At 35.2% G+C, this 26,114-nt stretch overlaps 2 protein-coding genes and 1 pseudogene across 2 annotated transcripts; all 3 read left to right on the top strand.

The window, feature by feature from the left end:
• Nucleotides 1-86: 86 nt before the first annotated feature.
• Nucleotides 87-1,031, top strand: LOC105709325 (olfactory receptor 5F1). Its single transcript, XM_012441198.2, has one exon. The coding sequence runs from the start codon at nucleotides 87-89 to the stop codon at nucleotides 1,029-1,031; it is 945 nt and encodes a 314-aa protein (XP_012296621.2).
• A 12,077-nt stretch (nucleotides 1,032-13,108) lies between these two features.
• Nucleotides 13,109-14,047, top strand: LOC105709328 (olfactory receptor 5F1-like; annotated as a pseudogene).
• An 8,517-nt stretch (nucleotides 14,048-22,564) lies between these two features.
• Nucleotides 22,565-24,914, top strand: LOC105709330 (olfactory receptor 10AG1). The gene is made up of 2 exons (XM_012441204.3): nucleotides 22,565-22,580; nucleotides 23,965-24,914. Exons 1-2 carry the CDS (start codon nucleotides 22,565-22,567, stop codon nucleotides 24,912-24,914), a joined length of 966 nt encoding a protein of 321 aa, XP_012296627.2.
• Nucleotides 24,915-26,114: the final 1,200 nt, after the last annotated feature.

The following is a 26,114-nucleotide window of genomic DNA, read 5'->3' as shown; positions in this document are numbered from 1 at the left end:
CCAATTAACACTTTTTTTTGGTAAACTTTTAGAGACGAAAATATTTACAACTAACACGAAGATTACATAAAATATATTTGTCATAAATGTCTAGAGAAAATTATACCTCACTGACTGAGTTCATCCTATTGGGATTAACAGACACGCTGGAGCTACAGATTATCCTCTTTCTGTTTTTTCTTGTGATTTACACACTTACAATATTGGGGAATATCGGGATGATCCTCTTGATCAGGATCGACTCCCGACTTCACACACCCATGTATTTCTTCCTGGCTAACCTGTCCTTTGTGGACGTTTGTTACTCAACCACCATCACTCCGAAGATGCTGGCAGATTTATTATCAGAGAAGAAAACCATCTCTTTTGCTGGCTGCTTCCTACAGATGTACTTCTTTATTGCCCTGGCGACAACCGAATGCATCCTCTTTGGGTTAATGGCCTATGACCGGTATGTGGCCATATGTCACCCATTGCTTTACTCCTTGATTATGTCCAGGACAGTCTGCCTTAAAATGGCAGCTGGGGCTTTTGCTGCAGGGTTGCTGAACTCCATGGTCAACACTAGCTATGTCAGCAGCTTGCCATTCTGTGGCTCCAATGTCATCCATCACTTCTTCTGTGACAGTCCCCCACTTTTCAAGCTCTCTTGTTCTGACACACACTTGAAGGAAAGCATCTTTTCCACTTTTGCTGGTGTGAATATGGTCGGGGCTCTGGTTGTCATCCTCACCTCCTACTCCTATGTTCTCTTCTCCATTTTTTCTATGCATTCAGGGGAGGGGAGACACAGGGCTTTCTCTACATGTGCCTCTCATCTGACAGCCATAATTCTGTTCTATGCCACCTCCATCTACACTTACCTGAGACCTAGTTCCAGCTACTCTCTGAATCAGGACAAAGTGGCTTCTTTGTTCTACACAGTGGTGATCCCCATGTTGAATCCTCTGATCTACAGCCTCAGGAATAAGGAAGTAAAGAAGGCTTTAGCGAATGTAATTACCAGGAAAAGAATCCCTTCATTTCTCTGATTGTTTGGTTTAAAAGCTGAATTAAAGAGCATTTTTTATGTACTTTCATCAACGTCTAGTCCATGTCTACATTTTTTCCTTGAAATATTTTCTTAGTAAACACATTCTGCCAATCCTCAATTATTTGTATCCAGTTAGGGGTAAAGCAAATTGCCCAAATTGATAAAAAAACCAAGGGGCCTTCACTTTATAGTCATTCTAAATCTTCACTGAGTTCTCATAGTTAGGGCTTATTTTAATATATCTTGACTACAGGAAGTAGGAGACTACATGTTTAGAGACCAAAGCCACAATGTCACATGATGCTATCCTTACACAATATTTTTGATTATTCATATTTTTTGTATTTTCCTCATTTATTTATTTGGAACATCTTTTTAAATATCACATACAACAGAAATATTTTTAATAAAAATATAATTCCCTTTTTAGGTGGTCAAATTGTTACTTGGAGGGATGCTTAAATCAAATTTTGAGACTACAGTGTTAACAGACACTGATTTCTCCACCTTTTATATCTCTCCCCTTCCATACAAATCTATATTCATTAAAGTATTCATGTTAATTTGTACAGAAATGAGCTATCAGGAAATCTACTGTCTGATCAGAATGCATCAAGTACAGCTCTTTTTCATTCTAATTTATTGCTCACAAATTTTTTAACCCCTTTTCTATGGTCTGAATGTTCCCCTCAAAATTTATATGTTGAAATTTAATCACCAGTGTGATAGCATTAACAGGTAGAGTCTCTAGGACGAGATTAAATCATGAGGATGAAGCCTTCATGAGTGGAATTAGTGACCTTACAAAAGAAGTGTGAGAGAGCTGTTTACCCCTTCTGCCATGCAGTGAAACAGCAAGGAGACACCGCCTTTAAAGCAGAGACGACATCAACCACCAAGTCTGCTGGTTCTTTGATCTTCGACTTCCCCAGCCTTCACAACTTTGAGCAATAAGTTTCTGTTACTTATACATGACCCAGTCTAAAGCATTTTATTATAGCAGCCTGAGTGAGCTGAGCCACCCTACTCTTTCTTTCTCTCTTCTAGATTAACACATACACACAAGCCACAAGCCACAGGCACACACATTTAGGTGTTACAGATTTTAATCAGTGTATATTTTCTTTTCTTTTTTTTTTTTTTTTAATTGCATTTTAGGTTTTGGGGTACATGTGAAAAACATGCAAGGTTGTTGCATAGTTACATATGTGGCAGTGTGATTTGCTGCCTTCCTCCCCTTCACCTATATCTGACATTTCTCCCCATGCTATCCCTCCCCAACTCCCCACCCCCCTCTATCCCCCCCTCCCCCCCAACAGACCCCAGTGTATAGTGCTCCCCTCCCTGTGTCCATGTGTTCTCATTGTTCAACACCCACCTATGAGTGAGAACATGTGGTGTTTGATTTTCTGTTCTTGTGTCAGTTTGCTGAGAATGATGGTTTCCAGGTTCATCCATGTCCCTACAAAGTGTATATTTTCAAAAGAGGTAGATCAATGGTCACTGAATAAATCTGACATTTTCTTAAAATACATTTCATCAATTTTCTGTATACAGAAATCTTTTTTTGTTAGAATAAAAGTGAATTGAAATCAATATTAATATTAAAGTTAAGCATTATTAATATGGAGATAGATGGGGAGTTGACTTAGTAGACGTGCAGAGGAAACTGAGTGAGAACCAGGACTCCGTAAAGAGACAGCCATACTTATCTGGAGTATCTGAAGGAAAAATTTTCATGGTCTTTGCCTTTGCTGCTGAAGTTATACCAGAAGTGTTGATGTTCTCATGATCTGAGATGTGGACACAGCATACATTATTCACTGTCATAAAGAGGTCATTTAGGTAAATTTCATAAAAACAATAACATTTTCTTGCTTATTGTTCAATGCATTTATGTAAAAATGTTCCAAGTGTTTTTAAAAATTTTATTTAACTAAAAATAAATTTAACTTGTAAAAACATTTAAAAACTCTTAATTATTATATTGGATGCGATTTTCTAATTATCTTCTTTCTTTGGAAACAAACAGTGTTTGCTAAATACTTTCTTATGAATTTAATAAGAATTTTTTTGTCTCTTTGCTATAGTATCTCTTTTGCTTTATGATTTCATAAGTTTCCTAGTGTTTGCTTTTGCTTGATTGTTTAATGTTACCAGATTCCAAAAATGTACAGATATAAAGGTTTGCCTTGTTCCATAGTTTTTGAGGAATTTATTTATTTTTTAAAATTAATGAAAGCAGTTTGAAATGTATGTCATTAGGTTTTAGTATTTTGGTCAATACCTTCATCAGTGATTAGGTGAGGCCACATAGAGATTAGTTTACAAAATCAGAATGTCACAAATCTGAAAAAGTGAGCAAACAAGTTGGAACAAAATGAAAGCATCCAACTTCAAGAACCACATAATTAGAGCAAATTGGCAACCAACAGAATGGGAAAAAAATTTTTCAATCTACCCATCTGACAAAAGACTAATATCCAGAATCTACAAAGAACTAAAACAGATATACAAGAAAAAAACAAACAACCCCTTCAAAAGTGGGTGAAGGATATGAACAGACACTTTTCACAAGAAGACATATATGAAGCCAACAAACATATGAAAAAATGCTCATCATCACTATTCATTAGAGAAATGCAAATCAAAATCACATTGAGATACCATCTCACACCAGTTAGAATGATGATCATTAAAAAATCTGGAGACAAAGATGCTGGAGAGGATGTGGAGAAATAGGAACACTCTAACACAGTTGGTGGGAGTGTAAATTAGTGAGGGCTATAATGGTGGGAAGACACAAATGAAGGACATTAGAGCTGCCTTTACCTAGGAAAGTAATAAATAAAAAGCAATATTGCATTCCTGGAGGGACTGTAGAAATCAGTACCACCATCAACAACTTGAAAGATGCAGGTGTGGTGATTCCCATCACATATCCACTCAGCTCTGTATTTGCCCTGTGCAGAAGACAAATGGATCTTACAAATGACAGTGGATTATTGTAAGCTTAACCAGTTGGTGACTCCAACTGAAGCTACTGTAGCAGATGAAGTTTCATTGCTTGAGCAAATCAACACATTCTTGGTTTCCAATATGCAACTATTGATCTTGCAAATGCCTTTTTCCCCACATTCATCCACAGGGTTCACCAGAAGCAGTTTGCTTTCATCTGGGAAGGCCAGCAATACACTTTCACTATCCTATTCAGAAGTGTATCAACTCAACTCTGTAGCCCTATGTGATAACTTAGTTCCCAGGGATCTTGATCACCTTTACCTTCCACAAGATGTCATGCTGGTCCTTTTCATTGATGACCTTATGCTCTTTGGACCTAGTGAGCCTAGAGTAGCAACTACTCTGGACTTGTTGTTAAGACATTCACATTTCAGAGGGTGAAAAATAAATTTGATAAAAATTTAGGGCCTTCCACCTAAGTGAAATGTCTAGAAGTCCATTGAAATGGGAAATATGTAGAGATTCTTTCCAAGGGTAAGGATGAGTTGTTGCATTTGGTCTCTCCCACAACCAAAAAGAGGCACAATGCTTAATAGGACTCTTTGGATCATGGAGGCAACACATTCTTTCTTTGGGTGTTTTTTTCCAGCCCATTTACCAAGTGACCTAAAAAGTTGGTAGTTTTTAGTGGAGCCCAGAAAAGAGAAGGCTCTGCAACAGGTCCAGAATGCTGTGCAATCTGCTGGGTATATCTGCTGGGTCATATGGCCTAAGTGGCAGAGCAGCTTACATAGCATCCTGGCAGATAAGGTTGCTATTTGGAGAAGTCTCTGTCATCATTTACAAATAACTACTCTTTGTTCTAGAAATAGCTCTTTGCCTGTTACTGGGCCTTAGTAGAAACTGCATGCTTAACCATAGACCAGCAAATTACCATGAGACCTGACATACCTATTATTAATTGGTGCCATCGGACCAACAAAGCCATAAAATTTAGTGTACAGATTAGTATTTCATCATTAAATGGACCTGGTATGTATGCAATGGGTCTGGAACAGGCCTGAAGGCACAAGTAAGTTATGTAAAGAAGTAGCCCAAATGCCCATTTTTTCTATTCTTGAGACATTATCTTTTCTCTCTAACTTGAATTTATTACCTCATGGGGAGTACCCTTGATCAGTTGATGAAGAACAAGAAGACAAAAAGACCTGATTTACAAATGGCTCTGTACAAAATACAGGCACTATTCAAAAGTGTACAGTTGCAGAACCACAGCCTCTTTGTATGGCATTCTCTAAGGACAGTAGTGAAATAAAATTCTCTTTGTAGGCAGAACTTTCGGTAGTGTGCCTGGTTATCCACTTTTCTTGGAAAGAGAAATGGCCACACGTGGGATTATATACTTATAATGGGCTGTAGTCAATGGATTTGCTGGTTAGATGGTTAGAGATTTGAAAGGAACACAATTTGTTTGTGTTGCCTCCAATTTCTCTTTCTGCAGTGTGTTGTAATTCTCACTGAAGAGATCTTTTGCCTTGGTTAGCTGTCTTCATAGATCGTCATCCTTGAGAAAATGCCATGATGTCTTCCACAATGATTGAATTAATTTACACTCCCACCAACAGTGTAAAAGCATTCCTATTTCTCCACATCCTATCCAGCATCTGTTGTTTCCTGACATTTTAATGATCACCATTATAACTCATATGAGGTAGTATCTCATTGTGGTTTTGATTTGCATTTCTCTAATGACCAGTGATGATAGGGTTTTTTTCATATGTTTGTTGGCTGCATAAATGTCTTCTTTTGAGAAGTGTTTGTTCATATTCTTCACCCACTTTTTGATGGGATTTTTCGTCTTGTAAATTTGTTTAAGTTCTTTGTAGATTCTGGGTATTAGACCTTTGTCACACAGATAGATTGCAAAAATTTTCCCCCATTCTGTAGGTTACCTGTTCACTCTGATAATAGTTTCTTTGGCTGTGTAGAATTTCTTTAGTTTAATTGGATTCCATTTGTTAAGTTTGGCTTTTGTTGCCATTTCTTTTGGTGGTTTTGTCATGAAGTCTTTGCCCATGCCAATGTCCTGAATGGTATTGCGTAGGTTTTCTTCTAGGGTTTTTATGGTTTTAGGTTTTACATATAAGTCTTTAATAGATCTTGAGTTAATTTTGTGAGGAAGAGGTCCAGTTTCAGTTTTCTGCATATCACTAGCCAGTTTTTTCAACACCATTTATTAAATAGGGAATCCTTTCCCCATTAATTATTTTTGTTAAGTTTATCAAAGAGTAGATGGTTTTAGATGTGTGGTGTTATTTCTGGGGCCTCTGTTCCATTCCATTGGTCTATATATCTGTTTTGGTACCAGTACCATACTGTTTTGATTATTGTAGCTTTGTAGCATAGTTTGAAGTCAGATAGCATGATGCCCCTAGCTGTGTTCTTTCTGCTTAAGATTGTCTTGAATATACAGGCTCCTTTTTGGTTCCCTATAAAATTTAAAGTAGGTTTTTCTAATTAAGCGAAGAAAGTCAAAGTGAAGAAAGCTTGATGGGGATAGTATTGAATCTATAAATTATTTTGGGCAGTATGGCCATTTTCACAATATTGATTTTTTTCTATCCATGAGCATGGAATGTTTTTCAATTTGTTTGTATCCTCTCTTATTTCCTTGAGCAGTGATTTGTAGTTGTCCTTGAAGAGGTCCTTCACATCCCTTGTTAGTTGTATTCCTAGGTATTTTATTCTCTTTGTAGCAATTGTGAATGGGAGTTCACTCATGATTTGGCTCTCTGTCTATCATTGGTGTGTAGGAATGCTTGATTTTTATTTTTATCACTCTGAGGTCTGAAAGTATGGTTGGCATATTTTAGGTTTTTGAATTTGTTGAGAATTGCTTTATGGTCATGGATGTGATTGATATTAGAGTATATGTCATGTGTAGATGGGAAGAATGCATATTTGATTGTTGGGTGGAGTATTTTGTACATATCTGTTAGGCTCATTTGGTCAGGTGTTGAGTTTAGATCCCAAATATCTTTGTTAGGTTTATGCTACAATGATCTGTCTACTATTGTCAGTGGTTTTTTTTTTTTTTGAATCCTTCACTATTATTGTGTGGTTACATAACTTTGTCATAGGTATGAAATAACTTGTTTTATGAATCTGGGTATTCTACTGTTAGGTACATATGTATTTAGGATATTTATGTCTTCTTGTTAAATTGAACTCTTCATCATTATTTAATATGCTTCTTTTCCTTTTTGATCATTGCTTGTTTAAAGTCTGTTTTGTTTGAAATAAAAACAGCAACATCTACCCTTTTTATTTTCTGTTTTCTTGGTACAACTTTCCATACTCCTTTACTTTGAGTCTGTGGGTATCATTACTTTTGAGATGAATCTCTTGAAGACAACATGCAGTTGGGTCTTGTTTATTTATCCAAATTGTCACTCTGTGCCTTTCACGTGGGGCATTTAATCCATTTACATTCAAAGTTAATATGGTTATGTAAAGATCTGATCCTGTCATCGTGTTGTTAACTGGTTGTGTAGACTTGATTGTATAGTTGCTTTGTAGTGTCAGTGGACTATATACATACATGTATTTTTGTGGGGCCAGGTAACAGTCTCGTTTCCATATGTAGCATTCTCTTGAGGATCTCCTGTAAGACATATAATTAGAAAAAAAGCTATTTTAAAATTTATGTGTAACCAAAAAAGAACCCAAACAGACAAAGCAATCCTAAGCAAAAGGAACAAAACTGGGGACATAACACTACCCAACTTCAAACTATAATGCAAGGCTATAGTAATCAAAATAGCATGGTACTGGCACAAAAACAGACACATAGTTAAATTGAACAGGTTAGAGAACCCAGAAATAAAGCTGCACATCTACATCCATCTGATCATTAGCAAAATCAACAAATGCCCCTTGTTCAATACATGGTGCTGGGATACTTGGCTAGCCATAATCAGAAGGTAATAACTAGACCCCTACATTTCACCATACACAAAAATAAGCTCAACATGGATTAAAGACTTAAATGTAAAACCCAAAGCTCCTTTTAAAAAAGCTAGAGGAAAACCTAAAAAATACTATTCTGGTCATATGCCTTGGCAAAGATTTCATGATGAAATCTCCAAAGGCAATTACAACAAAAACAAAACTAGAACAGTGGGACCTAATTAAACTAAAGAGCTTCTGCACAGCAAAAGAAACTATCAACAGAGTCAGCAGAAAACCTACAGAATGACAGAAAATATTTGCAAACTATGCATCTGGCAAATGTTTAATACCCAGCATCTATAAGGAACTTAGACAAATCAACAAGCAAAAAATAATCACCTCCATTAAAACATGGGCAAAGGACATGAACAGACATGTCTCAAAAGAAGACATATATGCAGCCAACCAGCATATAAAAAATGCTTAACATCACTAACCATTAGAGAAATGCAAATTTCATGGGAAGGAAAATTACTTCAACCATCGTGGAAAGCAGTTTGGAAACTTTTCAAATAATTTAAAACAGAGCTACCATTCAATCCAGCAATACCATTTTTGAGTATATACCAGAAAAAATAAAAATCATTTTATCAAAACAACACATGTATGCTTATGGTCATCACAGCACTATTCACAATAGCAAAGAAATTTAGTCAGCTTATTATAAATGCTCATCAGTGGTAGATCGGGTAAAGAAAATATAGTATGTGTACATCATGGAATACTATTTTGTCTTTCTTTATGTGCATAAGATCCCATAGAGTACATGTACCACATTTCCCAAAAGACAAAAGCTAAGAAGTGTTGGTAAGGATGTGAAAAAAGAGAACCCTTGTACACTGTTGGTGGGAATGTAAATTGGTACAGTCATTAAGGAAAGCAATTTAAATGTTCCTCTTAAAATTAAAAATAGAACTACCATGTAATCCAGCAATCTCCTTTCTGGTGTATATCAAATTTTGATAGTGTAACAGGGTGAGACAGTAAAAAATAATTTATTGTACATTTAAAAATAACTAAAATAATATAATTGGATTATAAATCTACAGTAATCAAGAACAGCATAGAGTTCAGAAATTGATCCACATATATACAGCTAACACAATTTCACAAAATACCTACTTAAAAATGATGGAGCTTTGAAAAATAATAGTGGATAAATTGAAAATTAATTTGTGAAAACAAAGAAAAGGAAATATAAAGAAAAAAAGAAAGAAAAGAAGGAAGAAATGAACCACAAATCCTTTGTTAAACTGTATATCAAAATCAAGGGGAAAATGATAGACCTAATTTAAAACTTGAAACAATAGAAAACTATTAAATAAAACAAGAGAAAATCTTTTTGACCTGGGATTAGGAAACTATTTCTTAGGTATTACACACAAAAAAATGACATACACATGAGTAAAAGTTAGTAAGCTTCACTTAAAATTACCATCTGTTGCTACTGTCAAAAGCTGCAACATCAAGGCATAAACTAAACACATATATTGTCAAAGTGCATGTGCATTAAAGGACTTGTATCCAGGATATAAAAGAAACTATGAAAAAACAATAATAATGAACAACCAAAGAGAAAATTTTCAGACATTTTACCAAAACAACAAAAAATAGAGATAGCAAATAAACATATAACAGTGTTTAAAGTGATTAGTTGTTAGGAAAATTCAAATTAAAACCACAATGAGAAACAATGACACATCTATTAGACTAGCTAAAAAATGTAAAATAAAGAAAATGCCAATGGCTGGCAATGATTTACAGCAAAGGGAACTCCCAGACATTGCTGTGTTGATACAAAACAATACAATGCTGTAAAAGTTTGTCAGTCTCTTAAATACCTTATACTTACTATGTGATCCAATACACTTCTAGTTATTACCCAAGAGAAATTTTTAAAATAAGTAGATATGAAGACAAGCTTTATTCATAATGTCTCTTATTTGGAAACAATCTCATTTTCTATCATTTAGTGTTACAAAAGGGACTGGACTACTACTTAGTAGTCCATTATTAAGTCCATTGCTTTTGGAAGTTTCTTTTCCATAAAGGCAAAAAAATCCCACAAAAAACAAATAAAGTGATAAAAGCAAATACATGATTGAATTTCAAAACATTACAGTAAGGACAGAAGCCTGATTTGAAAGGCTACAAGCCATATGATTTAACTTAGATCATATTCTTAAAAGGGCAAAAGAATTACAGAAATCACATCTGTGGTTTCCCAGTGGTTGTCAAGGACTACAGAAGGGAGAGGAATTAAATATAAAGAAGTATAATGGAATTTATGAGGCTAAATGAAATATTCTATCTTAAGTATAGTGGTGGTTACAAGACTGTATGTGTTGTCAAATCTCATCTAACTGTATGCTTAAGAGTGAAAGCTTTTTGTAGGACATCTATACCACATAAAATCTGGTTTTAAGAAATTAATAATTTCTAAGGCTGCATTGTACCCATTTAAATATTCATGAATTAAAACATTTTTATTCATTGTTCTTTCTGCTTCTTCCTGAATAAACTCCTTTCAAAACTTTCAATTAAAACTTCTAGTTCAATAAGTTTATTCTGAATTTTCAGTCCTTGCTTTTTCAGGGTAATAATATTGAGCTCTTCTTTTTTCACAGTATTCTCTTCTCTCCTTGATTCTACGGAAATTCATGTATTGAGAATATACTGTTTTTTCTGTCTCTCTCAATTCACAGTTTAGTTTGCTTCAACAAAAATTATTTCACATACTTTCATTTCGTAAGTTATGTATTCTTATATACACAAGGAAATAAATATTGAAAATATAATTGGTAGTTTATCAGTCATGGCACACTTCTTAATGGCATTGTATTAGTCCTTTCTTATACTGCTAGTAAGACATACTCAAGACTGGGTAATTTATAAAGAAAATAAGTTTAATTGAATCACAGTTAAGCACAGCTGGAGAGGCCTCAGGAAACTTACAATCATAGTGGAAGAAGCAGCAAATATATTCTTCTTCACATGGCATCAGCCAGAAGTAGAATGAGCAAGAGGGGGAAAACTCCCTTATGAAACCATCAGATCTCATGGGAACTTACTATCACAAGAACAGAACGAGGGTAACTGCCCCTGTGATTCAATCGCCTCCCACCAGGTCCCTCCCATGACATGAGGGGATTATGGAAACAATTCAAGACGAGATTTGGGTGGGGACGCAGCCAAACCATATCAGGAATAATGGTGGGATCTTTGAAAGTCAGCTTTTTAACTGATACTTTGCATTATGTTAGAGGTCTCACTTTAGATGCTGATGTCTCCTACATGCTTTGAAGATTGGAGGATTAGATTTGCTATGAGAGATACATACCCACACACTGCATATACACATACACAAAAACATAAGCACACATATAAGTTAAAATGGATCATGATAAGAAAGAGGTAGCTAGGTATTAGTTCTTTATGTTGAACATAGTGTTGAAGTTTATTCCTCCACTTCCTAAGAGTTTATTTTTGGGAAGTTGTTTAACAGATTAAAGCCTTATTTCTTCATCTACAAAATGTGTGAGTAATAATGTCAACCTGAAAGACTTGTTGAGATAAGTAATTGAGAATTCAAACAAAGTAGTGTAACATAGCATTTGCTATATTATGAGTTCTCTGTGCAAATAGACTCTCTTTGCATTTCAACACCCAATGTAGGTTATTTTACCTTGTCTTATTCGTAAATTTAGATCTAGAAAATCTATAGCTTCATCTCTTTGTAGGATCTGAATCACAAATAATAACTGCAAAAACCAACACAATTTCAAAATCCTAAAAATATATTAATTTTTAAATCTATTGTCCTATTTTCTCAGGTTATAGCATTTCTTTAAACATTATACAATAGATATTTATGACCTACTCTTTCTCACTACTTTTACACAGGAAAATAACTGAATTTTAACTCACACCTACAAAAAAAGGGGTGCACACACACAGAGAATGACACAGGGGAAGAATGATAGTTTGGTAATATACTTAGAATAAGCTAAAAATACAGACAGAGATAGTCAATGTAGACAGACATCTATAAAGTATTTATTTTCCATAGATCACAAACCACTTTATGATGTAAAACTTTTACAATATCTGATTCCATATATCTATATGTGATCATATTTAATATTGTCTTGAGACAGAGCTCCTGCCTGTGGAGAATTGACTATGCAACTAATAGCTATAATCTACTCCCCATGGTTGTCCAGTCTTCTTGGAGGAAAACAAAATAAAAGTGCAGTAACATGTATTTAGTCATAAAACATCTTAAAATGTTACCAATAGATAATTCAATTTTCCACTGCATTTTTTAAATTAATTTTTCTTCTTTTATTTTTAAGCTCCACCTGAGAACCTCTGATAAAAAAGAAAATGATAGTTACTAACTTAGGTAAGTAGCTATCTGGGGAGGAAGTTTTAAAGATTTGGTGATGTTATTAAGTAAAGTGGATGGTTACCATATACGCTGCTTCTTAGATTTAACTTGATATTGGACATTATAGTATAGCAATCATTTTGTTCACTTTTAAAACATTGCTAAATCATTTTTAAGGATGCAATGGATGTCAAAATATTGATTATTGGAAATGGTCATTGTTTTTGCTGCTTAAGGCTACACGTAAGCCATTCTCAGGAGATAAAGTGTGAATTTTGAAGTTGAAGAATGTGCAGAGTGGTTTTGAGAAAAGAAAAAAAATGTACTTGAGTTAAATTCACATACCTGCTCTAAGAATGAGAGAGAGAAATTTGGGCAAGAATACTTTATTCTTTTACATTTTGGTTGTGGGCTACAGTAGAAATAATAGAACAAAGTATTTGCATTTGGAGGAATAGAGTATGTGGGCTTGAGCTGGTGATTTCAGACGCCTACAACTCCAATTCAATACAATCAATTGTTTATTACATGCAAATGATTATCCGTGGACCCTCTAATGTTTCTCTTCAGTTATTCCAGTCATTAAGACACATTATTCTAGGTTTTTTGTTTATTTCTTTGCCATATGTGACTGTCCAGTTAACACTTCTTTTTTTTTGTAAACATTTAGAGAGGAAAACATTTACAACTTTACACAAAATATATTTTCATAAATGACTAGAAAAAATTATACCTCCCTGACTGAGTTCATCCTATTGGGATTAACAGACATGCTGGAGCTACAGATTATCCTCTTTCTGTTTTTTCTTGTGATTTACACACTTACAATATTGGGGAATATCGGGATGATCCTCAATCAGAATCGACTCCCGACTTCACACACCCATGTATTTCTTCCTGGCTAACCTGTCCTTTGTGGACGTTTGTTAACCACCATCACTCCGAAGATGCTGGCAGATTTATTATCAGAGAAGAAAACCATCTCTTTTGCTGGCTGCTTCCTACAGATGTACTTCTTTATTGCCCTGGTGACAACCGAATGCATCCTCTTTGGGTTAATGGCCTATGACCGGTATGTGGCCATATGTCACCCATTGCTTTACTCCTTGATTATGTCCAGGACAGTCTGCCTTAAAATGGCAGCTGGGGCTTTTGCTGCAGGGTTGCTGAATTCCATGGTCAACACTAGCCATGTCAGCAGCTTGCCATTCTGTGGCTCCAATGTCATCCATCACTTCTTCTGTGACAGTCCCCCACTTTTCAAGCTCTCTTGTTCTGACACAATCCTGAAAGAAAGCATCGTTTCTACTTTGGCTGGTGTGAATATTGTGGGGACTCTGCTAGTCATCCTCTCCTCCTACTCCTACGTTCTCTTCTCCATTTTTTCTATGCCTTCAGGGGCGGGGAAGCACAGAGCTTTCTCCACGTGTGCCTCCCATCTGACAGCCATAATTCTGTTCTATGCCACCTCCGTCTACACTTACCTGAGACCTAGTTCCAGCTACTCTCTGAATCAGGACAAAATGGCTTCTTTGTTCTACACAGTGATGATCCCCATGTTGAATCCTCTGATCTACAGCCTCAGAAATAAGGAGGTAAAGAAGGCTTTAGTGTATGTCATTACCAGGAAAAGGATCCCTTCATTTCTGTAATTGTTTGACTAAAAACCTGAGCTAAAGAGCATATTTTAATTACTTTCAAAGTCTAATTCATGCCTACATTTTATTAGCATATTTTCTCAGTAAAAACATTCTGTTAACACTTAAGTATTTGTATCCAGTTAGCGATAAAGTAAATTACCAAACTGATACAAGACCATGGCATGTTGACTTTACTATTATTCTGTATATCTTTATCGGTTTGCCAAAGTAATATTTTTAGTGAAATCTTATCCATAACCAGAAAAATAAATGGATTCTATATTTGCAGACCAAAGCCACAATGATACATGAAACTGGAGATATAAAATAATTTATATTATCCACTTGTGTTTGTCTCATGCATTATTTTTCATCCTTTATGATTTTTAAAGGATTGTTAAATATCAAAAGGTGAGAAATGCTATAAGTTTAGTATATATTTCTCCTTTTTATTCACTGAACTACTTCTTGTAGGAACAAAATCAAATTTCAGGACTCCAGTTTTAATAGGAATTTTAAACTCTCTGGTTTTGACCTCCCCTTCTCTCTCACACAAACACACACACACACATGCACACGTGCATGTGTGTATTTAAAGAATGTGAGAATTTGTGCAAAACTCTGATTAGTATGCATCAATTCTCCTTCCTATTCTCTTTCCAGATATCCTTCTAGTGCCTTTCATTCTGCTCCAAGTTTTCTGGCCCTGTCTCTCTCTTTCCTTCCTTGAGACTTAACACATATGTGGGAAGACACACACACATGCTCATGTGCTGCAAAGATTTTAATCATTGCATAGTTCCCAACTGATAGATTAATATTCAATGAATGAATCTGACAGATATTCTTCAAAATAAGGTCCTGGATTTTCTGTTCACAAAAGTCTTTTCTCAATTGTGATTAAATATTAATTGAAAATGGCATTTGTATTAAATCTAAGCATTCATAATGTGGAGATAGACAGGGATTTGCCTTGGTAGAACTCTGAAAGAAGCTGAGTGGGGGCTGTGGCTTGCTAAAGAGACAGACACTTTTATGGAGGGAAATTCTCCATGGCTCTTGCTCTTGACCTTGTCAGTGAATTTGTACCTGATAGAAGTAGTGATGCTCACATCACCTAGGATATAGGCATAGCAGACACTATGGCCAGTCACAAAATGTTGCCCAGCTCAACCATCTGATTTACCTCAATGCTCCAAGTAGGTGACTTTGGCCAGTTAGATGTTCATGAATAATTCAGTGTTGTCTGAATTATTCTCCCACCTTACTAGACCGCAGTGGTTACCCGACCCTGGAGTCCTGTCCACTGAATAATTCACCTACAGTTTCCCACACCAGTTGGCTGCTGTTTCACTGTATTTTCTCCACTTCCCCTGTACTGTGCGACTTAATGGAAAAACACATGAGACTAAAATATTGTGCAAGTAAATGTTTATATTTCTTCTTATATAAAACTTAGAAACAATATTTGGGAGATGAAATCCAGCTATCTTGAGATTTGGAGCTTTAGACATGTTTTGAGCTGTGCTCCCTACACTCTAATTCAACTCTCTTATTCCTAATTAAACTCACAAAGTCTACAAATATTTTCAAATTAGGAGCTCTTATCACTTAGTGATTTTGCTTAGTTTTTAGTTCATTAAATGTGTACTTTTAATGTAAATTTAAATTATTTACCTAATTCATCAGATTTATATTTGTTAATTATTATATTTTCTTGAATATTGTTCAATGTATTTGTATTTAAAAAGTTCCAAATACTTGTATTGTATGTAACTCAAAATAAATTTAAAAGCACTCAGAAACTGCTAATTATTGTATTGAATGTGATTTTTCTCATTATCTTCTTTCTTTACAAACTAACAATATTTCTTAAAACCTCTCTTATAAAGGTAATATTTTAGTCTCTTCATTATGCAATTGTCTCTATTGCATTCCAATTTTTCTTTTTTTTTTTTTCTTTTTTTTTTTTTTCCTGAGACGGAGTCTCACTCTGCCTAGGCTGGAGTGCAGTGGCATGATCTTGCTCACTGCAACCTCTGCCTCCCGAGTTCAAGCGATTCTTCTGCTTTAGCCTCCCAGTAGCTGGGACCACAGGTGCCTGCCACCCCGAATGGCTAATTTTTGTATTTTTTAGTAGAGACAGAGTTTCACACTTTTGACCAGGCTGGTCCCAAACTCCTGAACTTGTGGTCCACCCACCTCGGCCTCCCAAAGTGTTGGGATAACAGGCATGAACCACTGCACCTGGCCCAATTTTTCTAATTTCTAGTCTTTTTTTTTAAAAATTTTGGTGTTTAATGTTACCACATTCTCAAAATGAACAACCATTAACCAATGTTTTGTCTCATTTAATGGATTTTGAATAATTTATTTGTTAAAATTATACTATTAGCTATGTTGGGTCAATATCTTCATCAGTAATTAGATGAGGCCAAGTGGAAACTAGTTTTCAAAATCTGTGAATGTCCCAAAGTTGGAAAACTAAGCAAACAAGTTAGAAGGAATGAAAGAATCAAGATTCAAGGATCACACGTATCCAAATAAACAACCCCTCAAATTAAATTATAGCAATAGATGGAGACCTACATTAAGGCATTACATTAATATGAGGTGATGAATATTCCACTTCCACTAGATGTGATTGTTACACAATGTATGCATGTATTAAAATGCCACATACATCTCATAAATATTAGAAAAATATGTATGTTACCTTGTGCAGAGGTTCTAGACAGAGCAATGAAGTGAGGGAAAATAAAATTGAAAATATTAAAGGAAAAGTTTCTCCTTTAGGTAAGTGATATGAATGTTTACCTAAAATATCTTAGGGAACCTAAATATATAGATAAACGGAACAAAATGAAGAGTCCAGAAAAAAATATATAAATCAGGTAATTATACATATTATATTGTATAATATATTTATATCATATTAATAATATAGTAATAGTATATATTATCTTATATATATGTAACATAATATATAGATAAATAGCTGAATTTTTGACAAAGATCCTAGGATCATCCATGGGGAATGAAAAGTCTTTTCAACAAACAGTGCAAGAGCAGATATCTACATAGGACTAAAGGAACATCAAACTTGACTTCACATTAAATGCAAACATCAACTCAAAATGGATCGCAGACATGAATGTAACATCTAAAGTATAGAAAAGTCTAGAAGAAATCATAAAAGAAAATCTTGGGGATATAAAGATTATTATACACTTCTAAAAGAGTACTCAGAAAGCATAATTCATAAAAATATGCATTAAAGTAAACCAAAACTAACAACTCTTTTTCTTCAAAGAATACCATTAATAAAATTTTAAAAAAAGAAAAGTAGAAAGTGGTAAACATATTTCTGAATATTTCTGAGTAAGGGTTTGTATACGAGATGTATAAAGAACACTTGCCATCCAATAAGAAGAAGACAATCCTGTAAAAAATAAATGAGTTGATTGAACACTTCAGCCAAAAATTACTTGTAAGTATTCAATAAGCACGTAAAAATATGCACACCATTTTAGTCATTAAAGACATATGAATAAAAATCAGCATGAAATACCAGAACCTACCCATGACTGTGGCAAAAGTCAAATATTCTAACAGTTAAGTTTTAACCAGGGTGTAGAAGTATTGTTACGCTCATGCACTGTTGGTGAGAATGTAAAATTATATAAGTCCTTCAAAAAACATTTTGACAATTTCTTAAAATATAAATATATTCTGTAATGATATATATTTTCAATTATTTTGGATAAATGTTTGGGATATTTATCCAAAATAATTGAAAATATATATCAAATGTAAACTGTGTTTATTAATACAAATATCTATTCCATGTACAATCACCAAAACATGGAAACAACCAGGGTTCATCAGCAGAGTGCCTAAGCAATTTATGTCATGTTCATCTAGTGGAATTCTCTTCTGCAATGATAATGAATAAACTATTGATATTTATATCATAGATGTCTCTTAAATCTTTATGCTAAGGGAAAAACTTCACACATAAACATATACATTCTGTTGATTATGAATTATCTTTAACTATAGAATTCTGATCCATGGTTTCCTGGGGTTAAAAGCAAAGATGAATGATATAGAAAAATTGTAAGAAGGACTGTTTCTAGATAATGTGAATGTTCTGTACTTTGATTGTGGTTTCACAAGTGAATATGTCTGTCACCACATTGAATTTTAAATACTATTAAATGTATTTTAAACTATGTAGTTTATTTTCTGAAAATTATGCCTCAGTAACATTGTTGATGTAAGAATAAGACCATACTAAAAAATAATAATTACATTGTATTAATATAAGATGCAAATATATCTCTATAAAACAACTAAAACACATGGACAAATATCAGAAATAATTATTGTGTTGTAAATTTTAACATTTAAACATAAATATAAATGTATTCAGGTTATAGCATAGTACTTTGCATTTGAAACTTGCTTCTAAATACAGGTTTCACAATACAATATATATTAATTTTAGTTTCTCCATTTACTTTCAGAACCATCCAGAGTTAGACTAAATAAATTAATGCTCTGTGTGATGCCTAAAATCTCAGAAAGCTACCAATTAACCAGCTTTAACATGAAATAGAGAGGCATGAGGGTACTAAGATATTTAAAATCTGTATTCCAGAAAAATTTTCACAGGGTTGTTGTGCAGTAGTTAAGACTTTTTTTTAATTTCCAAGAAAATGTTGTAGCCAAAAAAAAAAAAAAAAAATTCACAAGGTCAATATTATTAAATCTTTGACTCTTTGATCTGTAAACAAATTCCAGGTCCTCAGACTTCCTTCACCATTAATTGAGATACAAAAGCTGAGCAGGGTGCAAGGAGACTATGATTGTTCAAATCTCCTTTAGATGCCACCGCAAAAGAGGTAAACAAGGTAGAGAAGAACCAGATGCTTAGAAGAAAAATTAATAGAAGAATCTATTTGTGTCCAGGGTAAGTGTCATTAAAATTCTACCCAGAGTACTAGTGAAAGCTGTGTCTCTCCTAAGAAAAAAAAAAGAATACACCAGCATGTTTCACTCCAATGTCACTGTATATTGGGTATGTAGTGGAAGAAATATTTTCATTTTTTATTTACTGGTCTCTTAATCTGAAGGAGATCACCCACACTTAATACAGAGAAATGGGTAATAATCACAGATCATAAATTTTCAGGATTGAACGTTATGGCACTGGGGAAATATTTCTTATATTTGGGAGAAGCGAAATACCCTGTGATGGAATCTAATCTGTCTCGATGTTCTCCAAAACGGTTTTTGTTTTTTTGACCTACAGTAATGCAGCGCCCCCGGCCCTTTCACATTTAAGTTAGATGATGTTAATAGTTTCTGCAATACCATATGTGTAGAAATGATATGTCTATCACGTGTTGAGACTCTTTAGAGGGAGTCTGTTTCCTTATGCTCTGTCTGTATTTGGTCCTCAGCTCTCTGAATGCTAGTGGTCCAATAGAGAACCGAAAAGATGACCAAAAAGATGAACAATAGGACTATTAGATGGAAGGAAATAGAGTTTTTTCGTTACTAACCACCACATTGCACTGTGATATGAATGTAAGATACTTCTTTATTTCGATAAGGCATTGGTATATCTGTGGTAATGTTTCAGGTTTTAGACTTGTTCAGGTGATTGTGGTATTTAAATGAATTATGAAATATTCAATTTATCCAATTCTCCTTTTTCATAATAGACCAGTGTATTCCAATGGAGAATGGACATTCATCTTTCCCAACGTGTATGTAATGGAAAGTTTCTGGAAAATAATTAGTCAGTTTTCAATTGTATATGGTAATGAAGAAAGCCCCACTTGAAGATACCAAATCAGTGATAATAAAGAGTACAGAGGAGCAATGTAGGAAAGTCATGCTGTGGTATAGAGAAGCAGATTTAGCATGCATAAAGGAACTTTTTAGAAACACACTGTCAAATAGTTACAGAACCCAAAACAGGAAGAAACAAATGTAACTTCACACAGAAGTAGATTTGGTGCTCTTGATTTCATGCCTGAGAAACATCGCCATACACACCAGGAAGTAGCTGAAATACCGAAAGAATGTTGAAAAGTTTCTCCTTTTCCTTCTGTTTTAAATCATCTAGTTTAAAATGTTTATTTTTGAAGTGGCTTGCATTAACAAAAACTCTTTTATTATAGCTTCAGGGGTACATGTGAAGCGCTGTTTCACATGGAGTTTGTTGTACAGATTTCACCCAGGTGTTAAGCCTAGAACCCAATAGTTATTTTCTCTGCTCCTCTCTCTCCTCCCATTCTCCATCCTCATGTAGACCCTCCGTGTGTCCATGAGTTCCCTTCACTTAGTTCCCACTTATAGGTGAGAGCATGCAATATTTGATTTTCTGTTCCTGAGTTAGTTTGCTAAGGATAATGACCTCCAGCTCCATCCCTATTCCTGCAAAGGACATAGTCTTCTTTTTTAATGGCTTCATAGTATTCCATGATGTATATGTACCACATTTCATTTAGCTAGTCTACCATTAATGGACATTTAGATTGACTCCATGTCCATGCTATTGTGAATAGTACTGCAATGAATGTACGTGTGCATGCGTCATTATAATAGAATGATTTCTATTCCTTTGGGATATAGCTGGTAATATGATCACGGGGTAGAATGTCAGTTCTGTTTTTACCTCTTTCAGGAATCACCACACTGCTTTCCACAATGGTTGAACTAATTTGCACTCCTGCCAAGACTCTGTAAGAGTTGGCTTTTCTCTGCAACCTCACGAGCATTGTTATTTTTTGACTTTTTAATAATAGTGATTCTGACTGGTGTGAGATGGTATCTATCTCATTGTGGTTTTAATTTGCATATCTCTAATGACCACTGATTGGTGACCATTAGACCCACTCAGGGAGGAACGGGCCCACAAATGCTCCAAGGACGATGGCAGTGCAGCAGGGGCAGGGGTGCGCTCACTCTGGCAGCAATGGCACACAGGATGTACAGGGACATTCATGCTGGCAGGGAGGGGAAGGCAATGTCTGCCGACAACACACTCACTGGCAAAGCGATGCTGGTATTATTGTTTTTATAATTAGCATAAGTAATAGGATAGAGGCATACATAGAGGGTGGACACAGGTGAGTGAGTGTGGGCAAAGTGGTATGAGAGGCTGCAGTGTGCGGAGGGCTCTGGTGGACTGGCCTGTGTCTGCAGAGGCTACTCCACTGGAGCACTCTGCTGGTCAGGCAGCGGTCCACCAGCGCAGGAGCCATGATGTGGCCCCAGGAGGTACCTGCCTGGGGGCCAGACTGGAATCCAGGAGAGGTCAGCAAACTGAGAGGTGCTCATGTTAGAATAGCCTCATGTCGTGGGTGAGACCACACTGCAGGATTCAGGTCCCACAGTTCCCCTAGGGTTAATGTCTCCTACGGGAGCAAGTCAAGCCAATGAGGATGGGCATTCCTGGCCATGCTCCACTGCAGACACTTCATGCACCAAACCCTTTGGTCACCACACTGGCTGCAGTTCTGCCCCTACCACTTCTCTAAGCATCTTTCCTTGTCATTTCAAGTGTTCCTGGTAGTCCAGGGGTTTTCTTCTGCTGGGATTCTGGGGGCTCATGGAAAGAGAGGGTTGTTCCTTGTCCATTCAACTCATGCCTTTGCAGGAGTCACTGGGGACCAGGAATGCTTCCTGGTGTAAAGTAGCCCCATGCAGAATTCTCAGCTTCCTCACCCTGCAGCTCAGTATCTGTGTCTTCCCTCCATTCTCTCTCAGTCCTTTCCTTCTGAAGTTCTTTTAGGAGTGCACCAATCTTCCTAATGTCCTGGTCCCTTGTGGGTGATGTTCCTCTTGGCTGTATCTAGAGGGCCATCTTGGAGAGGTATATCATATTTTCAACCAGCTGGATACATTACCTGGTGCCTTAGTAGACAACATAGTATGAAATAAATGTATAGATTTATTTTCTCAGCAGACTTAATATGTTTTAATATTAAAAAAAAAGTTAACCTAGAAACCGAGGGTTCCACATCTGAAAAAGGATCTTACCATTCAATATGTTAAAGACATCAAGCGTATTATGTTCATGTCATTAGACACATGACATATTTTATTTAAAGGTCTAGATAATTTGAATCTGGATAAATTATGGGAATCAAAGTAAGGCAAGCAAATCCACACTAAGTATTAGGGGCTTTAAATACAATAGCTAGAAAATGTTTAACTTTTTCTTGATAGTAATACTAGACACCTAAATGGTATTTAATTGATTCCCCTCATGAAGAAATGAAAAGAAAGATAAGTTTACTCAGACAAAGTAGTTTTGAAAAATGAATCAGAATGGTTGACAAACGGAAGGAGCCTTCTAGAAATTAAACTGATACCCAAGAGAAGATAAACTCCAGGGTGAGTCTGACTATTCCTATTTAAGAGCAGTTGCTGTTTGAAACAAGCAAGCATACTGCAAAATCATAGTTCCTGAGAAAAAGAAGAGCTTAAAAAGTTTGTACAGACAGCTTCATGCAAATCCCTAAAGGTAAGCTATAATTAGGTTGACAGACTATTTTATTTAAGAATAGTTATAAGTTTGTGGATAGAAATTCAACTAATAAAACAGAAAAGCATGAAATTTTGATACCTTTATCTGAAAATTAATTATTTAATATATAAATCACATAGCTCTTCAATATAAAGTTGAATAAACTTAGATGTCAGATAATGGTACAATTACATTAATAATAAAAATCATTTAAGGTAATTTTGAAAACTAGTACTAACATAAATGTATAAATATTAGATAATATTTGATCACTTTTATTTATCAATGTATTAAGTCAAAAGCCTCAGCTGATGGGGCTAGAAGGGTTCTAGGTGTAGCAAATTTGAGGACACAGAAATATGAAAAAGAATTTGTTTTAGAAAGCTGAAAAACAAACATTAAGGAAGTGTAATGGGAATTGTCAAGCAGCGATTTCTTCATATGGGATGATATTGACATGAAGTGAAGCAGAACTGTGTGTTTTTGTTTTGTTTTGTTTCATTTTTTAGTCCCATTCATGTGCTCTGGCCACTTAGATGGCCAGACTAAATGTTTATTGGGTTTAATCAAAGAGTTTTACTTTAATAGGGCAACAGGATGAAGGGAAAATAGAGAGAAGGAATTATATTTGGTTACAAGGAATTATATTTGGTTATATGACAATGGAGAATTTCACTTAGATAAAAAAATGTAAAAATATATTGTGATGAATTTCTATATCTTGATTAAGTTAAAATTTAATTACTATTTAGCATTCACTGTATACAGGGCATTAACAGGGGAAGTTAATAAACAGCCTGCTGGTATTAGTGCTTTTACATTTAGCATAAATAATAGGAGAGAGACATGATGTAGAGCAACAATAATGCATGTATTTAGTCTCTCAGTAACCAAGAAATAGCTTAAGAGAATTGATTCTCACTGGTGCATAAAAAGGAAAAATTTAAACTTCATTTTGAATAGGAATTAATCATAATATTCAAGGGCAATATTCTGAAACAAAAGAAACTGGAATATGACTACCAATACAAAGAAAAGTAATATTCTCAGATGAAATAGAAAAAGCCCATATTATAACTCTACTCTTAAGTGTGAAATAATAAGATGTTATTTCTCCACAATATTTTCTAAGCAACAATGCATGCTTCTCAATGCCTCTGGTTGCATTATATCCCATTATAATAAAATATGTTAGGGTTTCACTTCTTAAATTGATTTTAACTCTAAATCAGTTCATTACCTAGAAACAGAGCAAGGTAATGGTAAAAATGACTTAAGAGATTATATAAGTATATTCCTGTATCTCATCTAGTTAACCTAGAAGTACAATATGGTTCAAAATATGAATGAATTAACTATCTTGAATTTGCTATATCTGCAGATGGAGAGCAAACGAAAAGAGAAACCTCAAATGTGACTACAATAGTGGAATTTGTTCTTTTGGGGTTTTCTGATATTCCCAATCTCCACTGGATCCTTTTTGGTATATTTTTACTTATGTATTTGACTATCCTGATGTGCAATAGCATCATAATACTAATAACAAAAACTGATCCTGCACTCCAGACCCCCATGTATTTTTTTCTTAGCAACTTTTCCTTTTTGGAAATCTGTTACGTAACAATCATTATCCCAAGAATGCTCATGGACATTTGGACTCAGAAAGGAAATATTTCTTTGTTTGCCTGTGCTACACAAATGTGTTTTTTTCTTATGCTTGGAGGCACAGAGTGTCTCCTTCTGACAGTGATGGCCTATGACCGCTATGTGGCTATTTGTAAGCCTTTGCAGTATCCTCTTGTGATGAACCACAAAGTCTGCATTCAGCTGATAGTAGCATCCTTGATCACCACAATTCCTGTAGTAATTGGGGAAACATGCCAGATTTTCCTTTTGCCCTTTTGTGGATCTAACACAATTAATCATTTCTTTTGTGACATCCCACCAGTACTCAAGCTTGCTTGTGGGAACATATTTGTGAATGAGATAACAGTTCATGTAGTAGCGGTGGTGTTTATCACCGTGCCATTTCTGTTGATTGTTGTCTCTTATGGCAAAATTATCTCCAACATTCTGAAATTGTCATCAGCCAGAGGAAGGGCTAAAGCTTTCTCCACTTGCTCATCTCACCTAATAGTTGTAGTCTTATTCTTTGGAGCAGGCACTATCACTTATTTACAGCCCAAACCACATCAATTTCAAAGGATGGGGAAACTGATTTCTCTTTTCTACACCATTCTGATTCCTACTTTGAATCCCATGATATATACTCTGAGGAACAAAGATATCATGGAGGCATTGAGAAAATTACTAGCTAAGTTATTAACATGAGACAAAGACTTAAACTTATTACAGAAATAATATCTTTATAGGTTTGTCATGTTGCTTCAACAGAAATTTTTTTAGTTTTGTTCCTATATTATTCAATGATGGTAATTGAAATTTGAAATTATGAATGCAAACTTACATTATGTCAAGGGGTGTTGGATTCACAGAGTTAAGTTATGTGCTACTGTGGAATTGGAGCACAATTTAACTCAGGTGCCAAGATCTCATTTTAAATATCAATGGTTAACTATTGATTAAAAGACTACCTGAGCAATAAAATAAAAAATAACTGCACGTGTCATGACCCTAACCCCAACTGAGTTAGGGGTTAGGGTCATGCTCTGTAGCACATTTTCTTTAATCTTTCCATTCCTTCAGATGTATTTACTGACTTTCTCTAACCCTATGTTTGGATTTAACCAATTGGAAACATCAAAAATAGTTAAGATGGTTGAAACAAGGATATGGGGTTTTCTTTGCATTTTACCCTGCTTGTTTCTCTTTATCTTTTTATAAAACTGAGATGGAGTTTTGCTCTTGTTGCCCAGGCTGGAGTGCAATGATGTGATCTCAGCTCACTACAACCTCCTCCTCCCGGGTACAAGTGATTCTCCTGCCTCAGCCTCCTGAGTAGCTGGGACTACAGGCATGAACCACCACGCCCAGCTAAGTTTTGTGTTTTTAGTAGAGACAGGGTTTCTTCATGTTGGTCAGGCTGGTCTTGAACTCCTGACCTCAAGTGATCCACCCGCCACAGCCTCCCCAAGTGTTGGGATTACAGGCTCGAGCCACTGCACCTGGTGTCTGTATATTTTTAAGTCTAAAAATCTTGAGAATGCTTATTCCTCTATTGCCTACATCTTACTCTTTCCTGATAACATGTTTTCTCCCCTTGTAGCTTCAGTTCTTGCTTTGGTAATATTTAGTTTTCATCCTAGCATTACCTATGTGTAGTGGGTTGAATGTTGGCCCCTCAAAATAGAAATCTTCAACTAGAACCTTCAAATTTAATCTTATTTGGGGAAAAGAAAGGTATTTCTCATAGAGTGAAGCTAAAGATTTTAAATGAGAGTACCATGATTTAGGCTTCACGTAAAGTCCAATGACACACATTCTTATAAAAGACAGAGAGGCAGAAGTTTGGGGGGAAAGATGGCGCAGAGAAGCAGAGAAGAATATCATGTAAAGGTGAAGGTAGAGATT

This window comes from Aotus nancymaae, unplaced genomic scaffold (genome assembly GCF_030222135.1).
Source record: "Aotus nancymaae isolate 86718 unplaced genomic scaffold, 86718_ANA_hifiasm-v0.15.2.pri h1tg000059l, whole genome shotgun sequence".
NCBI classification, from domain to species: domain Eukaryota; kingdom Metazoa; phylum Chordata; class Mammalia; order Primates; family Aotidae; genus Aotus; species Aotus nancymaae.
Note: the sequence above shows the minus strand (reverse complement) of the source record. Positions and strands in the feature narration are given on the sequence as shown.